The sequence below is a fragment of the Rhinichthys klamathensis genome, unplaced genomic scaffold, assembly GCF_029890125.1.
Source record: "Rhinichthys klamathensis goyatoka isolate OS25496 unplaced genomic scaffold, OSU_Roscu_1.1 h1tg000022l_1, whole genome shotgun sequence".
NCBI classification, from domain to species: domain Eukaryota; kingdom Metazoa; phylum Chordata; class Actinopteri; order Cypriniformes; family Leuciscidae; genus Rhinichthys; species Rhinichthys klamathensis.
In genome coordinates this window covers 399,818-407,368 of record NW_026606573.1, presented here as the reverse complement: position 1 = coordinate 407,368, position 7,551 = coordinate 399,818, and the positions used below count along the sequence as shown (strand labels likewise).

General features: G+C 38.7%; 1 protein-coding gene across 1 annotated transcript; it reads right to left on the bottom strand.

Moving 5' to 3' along the window:
- Positions 1–3,945: 3,945 nt before the first annotated feature.
- cdkn1ca (cyclin dependent kinase inhibitor 1Ca) lies at positions 3,946–5,529 on the bottom strand. The gene is made up of 3 exons (XM_056242616.1): positions 4,844–5,529; positions 4,638–4,725; positions 3,946–4,414 (listed from the first exon to the last, which is right to left on the bottom strand). Coding segments are annotated over exons 1-3 (624 nt in total). The 5' UTR covers positions 5,379–5,529; the 3' UTR covers positions 3,946–4,413.
- Positions 5,530–7,551: the final 2,022 nt, after the last annotated feature.

Sequence of the window (7,551 nt, the reverse complement as noted above, 5' to 3'; positions counted from 1 at the left end):
TAGAGCATCCCGACAGATCAATGACTTATGCAGCACACGACCATATGGGGAGCACCGTGACCTCTGATCTTATTGTCATACATTTGCTTTCAGGGGTGAGGGGCATTGTTGCTATGGGGATGATTACATGCACACCCTTTGACCTTATCCTGGGCAGTAACACGGCTGTCCACTCCGCCTTTGTTTGCGCACAGCTTCTCGCATGGGCCATTGTCACCTGTAATATGTGCAACAAATCAGACATTCCGTCACATACGTATTCATGAAAGGCATGACAATTTTGTCTTTATTATCTCGCTATACCGCAATCGAGGGCATAGGATTATATCTCAGAAAAGCTGACGTAGCAAACCAGGATGTCAGCTTCCTCTTAACCATTTGTGCCGACTTCATCTTAATTGAATGAAACCACTCGCCATATGCATTTGCTATATCTAAGCCATATTCCACCATTATTGTCCCAAAAGGGCAGAGGAATAAGACACTTTAGAGTATACCTCTTCATGGCAGGACAACTATGTCAACAATGGAATGGACAGGACAACAGTATTGGCAGACACCACAGAGAGCAGGCCTGCTACAGAGGGGGTCTGGCCCATATGCCGCCAGATAAATGATAAGCCTTTGTTATTCGTTTAAAAGGACGTACTGCTGTCACTGTCTCTGGGACTGCTGAGCAAACTTTGGGACCAAATGCCATTAATCCAAGCTAGTGAACCCATAGAGGTGTATCCAGCCTTGAAGACACAGCTTGCCAGTGCCTCCGCTAGTTTTATGGGTTTTATTAGTGAAAGAGAAACAGCTCTGAAATGGAGAGGGCTACAACACCGAGATGAATGGTTTGATGGTTTTGCTGCAAATTGCAGGTGTTTGTGTCAAAAAGGGTAGCAATGTTGAGAAAGTGATGTTCCTGTTACATATAAATAAACTGCAATTAAGAGGGGAACATGAATTGTTAAGTATGACTCTCTTTTTATTACTTTGTTTTTATTTCATTAATTAAAATAGAAGAAAAAAATCACACTGTAAAAAATATTTGTTGGCTTAACTTGAAAAAGAAAGCAAACCTAATTGTTAACCTAACGGTTGCCTTAAAATTTTGAGTTCATTGACATTTTAAATTTGAGTTAATACAATGAAGGAGTTTGGATTTAACAGAAACTCAAAATATTATTTTATTTGGTACCACATCTAAGTTGATTTGACAAAAAAAATGTGATAACAAATCATGAAAATAATGTTTTACAGTGTAGTTTTTGGGTAAAAAAAAATCTAAAGACATCATCATAGTCATAGTATTTACACTAGGTATTTTTACACACGCTGTTAAAATTATTTATTTTAATTACTTGATCATAATATTAGTTTACTCTTAAAACTAAGTTCTAAAAGGGGGTTTTCGCAGTGATGACTTTGGGTTCCCCAAAGAAGAACAGTTCTTAAAATAAACACTTTTTGTTTGTTTGCAGAACATTTTAATAATCTAAAGGACCTTTTCCACTATAAAGAGCCTTTTGTTAAAGGTTCTTCATGGAACCATTATGTCAACCTTTATTTTTAAGAGTGGGCTAATGCCGTGTATTTTGTATTCAGACGCACAGTCCTGTTGTTGTTGTTGTTGTTTTTTTTTTTTGTCAAATAAACGAGCCTGATTTAACTCATGTTTTAGTCAGAATAAAAGGATTCGAATTGAACTCTTAACTTCATTTAATGATGTACAGACTGGGCTGAATGAATGCGTCTCTGTGGGATTTGCTGATAAAAGTCGAGGTCCCATGAGCCTGAGGAGGTAATCCATCTGGTCAGGAAACCCATCTGAGCTATAACGGAACATATTGGAAACCCTGTCAATCTGGACATAATGATTTTAGTGTAAAAGCTCAAATAATGAGGTCCAGTTAAACCCTGGGGGATTCCTCACATTACAAGTCAAATAATTTCGTTTATTAAAATCCACGTTTTTCATTAAGAATTATGAAACAAGATTGTGTAATATTAAGACAATTTCATAGCTAGATGTTTTAGCCATGCCGTGCAGCTTTCTCAATATCATATTTTAACCCGCGAAAGATAAAAATTCGTTCACGTAATTTGACGAATTTGATCACAATGCTTATTATTTTTAGGCTTTATACTTTTAAGCAAAATCTATGTGTTTATACATCGCCGGTAGCTTCTGAGTTAGGGACTACAAATTTATCAGGCAAGCTTGTAGGCCTATTTTGGCCTGCTTGTATAGCTACAGGCTAATTGTTAATTATTATTATTATTATTAGCCTATTAATTAAGTTTACATGCACATTGCATGTTTACATATTTATTTAAAGTGTTACCGAACAATCTTTATGCAATTGTCTCCAAACGTTGTTCGTTTCTTCATTTGAATGATGGTCAGTCGCTGTCATGACGCACTGGACTGGAGTAGCCTAGGCTATCTCTGTTTTCTTGCACACGACTAGATAGGCTACGGACGAGAAACAAAAGCAAACAGGATTTGTGAGCACCGAGCGCTTCTGTGAGAGCACAAAGCCTCATTTGCAGGTGAATGCGATGGCACTCGCTTCGCCTTACGCCTTTAGCTGCCTTTGTTCCATTTCGCCTTTTTTTGGTGCCAGATGGTCATGGAAAAGGGAAACTTCTTTAGAGAAAGGCTATCTAGCGAAACACTGGCACTCTTCACCTATAGCCCAAACGTGAACGGCAGAAATTAAAGGGGAGAAATCTGAGCCTATATGTAAAAAAAAAAAAAAATCGTTGATAAGCTATTTTTTTTCTGACAAAAGGCCCAAAGTTTTTAGTGTAAAATCCAAAGAATAAACTCCTTAACTCGAATACTTTCTTCCGCTTTATCCAATTATCGGTCCCTTTCCAGTCTATTATGATCCACGTTTCAAAGATTTTTTTTTTTTACAAACGTAGCTGTTCATACTATTTTTTGGTAACACTTTTTTAAGGTGTCCTTGTTACAGTGTAATTATACATTTAAGTAGCCACTGAGTAATAATATTTAACTGCATGTCTATTTGTAGGTTAGGATTATAGGAAAAGGGTTTGGTTTAGGATAGTTGCATGTAATTATACACTATTTATAGGTTAATTACTACAGTAACTATATGTAACGTGAAACAAGGACACAAAAATAAAGTGATACCTATTATTTTATTTGACATTTGATAGCCTATTGCTGTTATTCGTCATTTAAAATATAGCAAATAAATGTAGCCTAATTAAGGAGCTATACGTTGAAGTAGAAATTATAACCTGGTAAAATTGAACGAAAGTTAAATAAATAAAAAATGATCCAAAAATCCAACTGGATACACCCTATTCCAGTTTTAACTATAAGAAAGTTTTAGCCTACCTATTTTGCTCACAATTACATTTCGTTTTGGACACGAATATATTTTATCTATTTTTGTTCTCGTTTTTTTATTTATTTGTATTAGCTTTTCTCCTAACTCGGTGGCATTATAAAGATCTGGCGTGTGGTGGTATCTATAGTAAATGTTATTCACAGATAGTGTGTAGGTGGGGGGAGGGGAGGGGAGGCAGGTGGTTGGCGTGTAAATAGAAGGAGCCCATTTTGTTCGAGTCTTGGTAAGTGTTTCATTAGCGGGATAGCTGAGAGGGTGCTGAAAATGAAGGTCTTATGTGGACAAAGCGGGGTTCCAAGGGCACCTGCCTCCTTCATTATGGAAAGAAAATGGCATTTAAATCCTCCCTATAGCACGCAGCTGCCCGCATATCCCTCCCCACAAACACAGAGGGCGGAACAGCTGAGTCTGTTTAGAGGCCAAACTCTACTCTTTTTGTCACAGGCAAAATGTTGACGCCTAAAAAGTGTAGGGCATTTTTTTGTTGTTGTTCTTCTGCCGTTTACCCACATCCCATGATCTACAACAATGATATGCGACTTTCACAAGAACACACGTGAATACGACCAGGTTAGCAAAAATATAATTTAATTTACACTTTGATTCAAACGTGAGCTACATAATATATTTTAACAAACACGGCTCAGAAACATTCTTTGCATGATGCTGCATACAAAACTTAAATAAAACAACTTAAAATATGGCCGAAATAATTAAAAACAATAACTGTAAATAATAGAGTAACCAACTATTGTGAACATAAATAAAATAAGTTAGTATATTTAAAAAACAAAAAAATCAAAAACAAAGTATTGCTCTATAGTCTATTTAGAGCAGTGTGGCCTAGCCCTTCTACACATGTGGAAACAAAAGAAATATAAAATTGCACCATTTAGACATTGTAACACTGCAACAAAGTCTATGTATTGCTACATATGTTCAGAGAGAGAGAGAGAGAGTGAATGTCTCTCCTCCCCTTGTTTTCTTTCATCCGCTCTGCAGATAAAACACAGGTGGACTGATGCATGGAGTGCAAACATCTGTAAAGCAAAGAAAACGACAAAATTAACATTTGTTCCACGGCAAACAGCAGCTTTACACAGGGGACAGATATTTAAATGGAGGTGAATTAAACTGAATAAGTCGCCAATCACTTACACGTTTGTTTAATGCAATCAGTAGGCTAATAATAATTGTTATTATTATAATAGCCTACTAATGCAATGATATAAACAGTTATATATGCACAGAGTGGATACGCACCATCTTATTGTTTTGCGTGGGGTGACTTCAATGCTGGTGGGTTCATCCTGCTTGGACTCCAGGGTCCTTTTTCTTTTCGGGAAGAAGTCTGGTGGAAATCAATGTTATGTGTCGTTAGACATGTTTCGCTGAAGATCACATTTGAAAAAATCGAGACACTTAAATTGACCGTTAGTTTTTATTTCGTTTCAATGCATTTAAGTTACCTGTAATTTGCGGCGTGCTGTTTCTGGGGGCCTCTGGGATGAGTGACCTCTTTCGCCTGTTTCTGAGGACTGAAGCGCGAGCTGGTTTTGAGTTGAGTGCACCAGAGAGGTTCTCCTGGTTAAGCTCGCTGGGTCGACTTGGGACGTCCGCGGATTCTTGAACTGCCGGACTCCTGGAAATCCCGTGTAACCCACAGTCAGCAGTGCTGGACGCGTCTCCTGTTGCGTTAACAGACGCCGCGGCGCGAGCTCTTTTATTTGGCACTTTATCCTTGTAGAAAAATGGCATAGCGTCCTCTGAAATCGCCTCCCACTCGTAATCTCCAGGCAAAGGCGAGTTGGTCTCAAAGTTAAAATTCCACCGGGTCTGGTCTCGCTCGGATATCTCCTGGAGTTTGCGTTTCATTTCACCGTGCAGCTCCTCGTGATCTACGGGTCCGAAAAGGTTACGGCAGACCTTTGTGCGGGCGAGAAGAGGAAAGGTCCTCCGTGCAACATGACGCTCCAGATTGCTTGATACGTCCACGTTTGCCATGATGCCTGAAAGTCAATGCCGCGAGCTGACGCTTGTTTAGCTCTTGTTGTTTGTAGTCTGTTTATATCTGTGCCGGTGGTTAAAGGCCAGCGTTTGTACGAGCAAAGGCCTCCGATTGGCTAGACGGACACCACGCCCTGTGTAATAAACCCCCCACCAGTATCAGCAATGTCACCCCCTCCCCCTTCTCATTTAAAAAACCACAGTCCGAAAATTATGGCCCATGCATAAAGGCCATGACATAAATTATTGTTTCAGAAAAAAAAGAAAAAAGAAAAAAAAACCCGGAGTAATTTCTACCAATGTGTAATTTAGAATTATGCAGACCTCCTAATAGGCCTAAACAAATGGGGCTGTGGGGGGGGGGGGGGGGGGGGGGGGATCATAGTCTCTCTCTATATTATGTATAATATGCCTATACAATAACAATAAATTAAAGTTTATGCAACATAAATATTACAACAATATAAATTGTATTAGAAACTAATATTTATTATTATAAACATTTGAAAATTCGGAATAATTGATTCTCCTGGGTTTAGTCTGAGGTAGCCATTATTATCTTCATTAGAAATGTCTGGCTCAGTATACACACATTATTAATTACTTCAATGCAAATTATAGTTTTGCTTCAATGGATGGGCGCCGAATGTTGCTGCATAGGATTCTAAATGCTACATTTACAGTTCGACTTCGACCAAATATTTAAAATGGTGTTTTCCAATGCCACAGTTTCAAGGCTTAGGGTTAGTCATAATTTGTTAAATAAGTGTTAATGTCGGAATATAATATCGAAATCGAAATGACGCACACAAATCTAAACATTCAATCTAAATCCAGTCAAAATATTTCTAGCGCATTTCTGACGCCTCTGGGCGGGGTCCACCAATGGCGCGCAAAACTCAACCAACCAGGTGTGACTCGAGCGATGATGACGTCAGGGGCATCCTCAAGATGGCTGCTGCTGCAAACGGACCATATATATCTATGCAAACGGACAACGAGAGCCCCCCAATATAATATTAATTATATTATGTTCTAGTAAAAAATTATGTGATGTTGTATGATTATTTACGGTTATGCTACTGTAGTCTACACTCTTGTTCTGATCTGAACAAAATTCAAGAAATAACCCCCCTCGGCGAAAAGGCCTAACGTTAACTCACAACGCCAACTACAATGAACTAACGTTACCACCACCCTAACAAAAACATGCTAATGTGTTACATAAATTATACGTTATCCAGAATGTATGTAAAGTTTCCAAAGATAATGTCAACATAAAAACGATCGCTGCACATCCAACTCGTTCGCTCTGGGAGAATGTTGTCTTATTCTCTCATCGCAACCCTTACCATTGCATATTAACGTTAGCTGTAACCTTAACTTACAGTTATATATTTATTCCACATCTGTGATACTTTAGCCTAATATGTAAAGTATCACATTCCACATATGATACTTTACATATGATTTTCCAGATTAAAAACTTAAATAATTGGATAAAATACCTAATGTAGCAACATCGCGTTTTTAAATGCAGTTGAGATAGGCTGCCTAATAGTCAGATCAGTTGGCTATTTTGTATGGCAATATACCTCTGAAGCAAACGGATTTCATAATCAGACCATCTTCTTGATATGCTTCATGAGAGTCCGTTGTAGATTTGAACCGATTTGAACACATCCATTTAGGACGACCTTGTCAGTCTTCTTGATCTTCGTGCTTAATTTTCCGTGGAGTTGCTGACACCTAGTGGTTGATTCGAGTAACTGCAACTGTTCTAAAACTGGAGCCTAACGTCAGCAAGTACAGCTCGCTGCATCCTGCGGTGGATATCCAACCCGGCCCACATCCATGTGTGACGTCAGAAGCCACGCCCATCCAAGTGTGACGTCGGAAGCCTCGCCCATGTCCAAATACGGCACGTGACTCGATTTGTTGTACGCATGCGCAAATGGCGCTGCTTCCTGTCGGAAAGGTCGGAAATATGTTTACGGCTGTTATCATAGTTATTGGTTTATAATAAAGATGAGGTTATTTGTATAGAGGTGTGACGCTACAGATTATTGATGCAGTTAAATTGTGACGCTTTGGCAGGCTTGGAATGGTCTAAATCACAATCACTCCCTTAACAGTGAGCATTGCTCACTGGTTTTGTAAGTTAATGACA

What these genes read in the sequence shown, in the direction of transcription:
- cdkn1ca (XM_056242616.1), bottom strand. Translation starts at nt 5,378, where the DNA reads ATGGCAAACGTGGACGTATCAAGCAATCTGGAGCGTCATGTTGCACGG. An exon ending in CAGCACGCCGCAAATTACAG is followed by an intron (nt 4,726 to 4,843) that starts GTAACTTAAATG and finishes GATTTCCACCAG; the next exon opens with ACTTCTTCCCGAAAAGAAAA.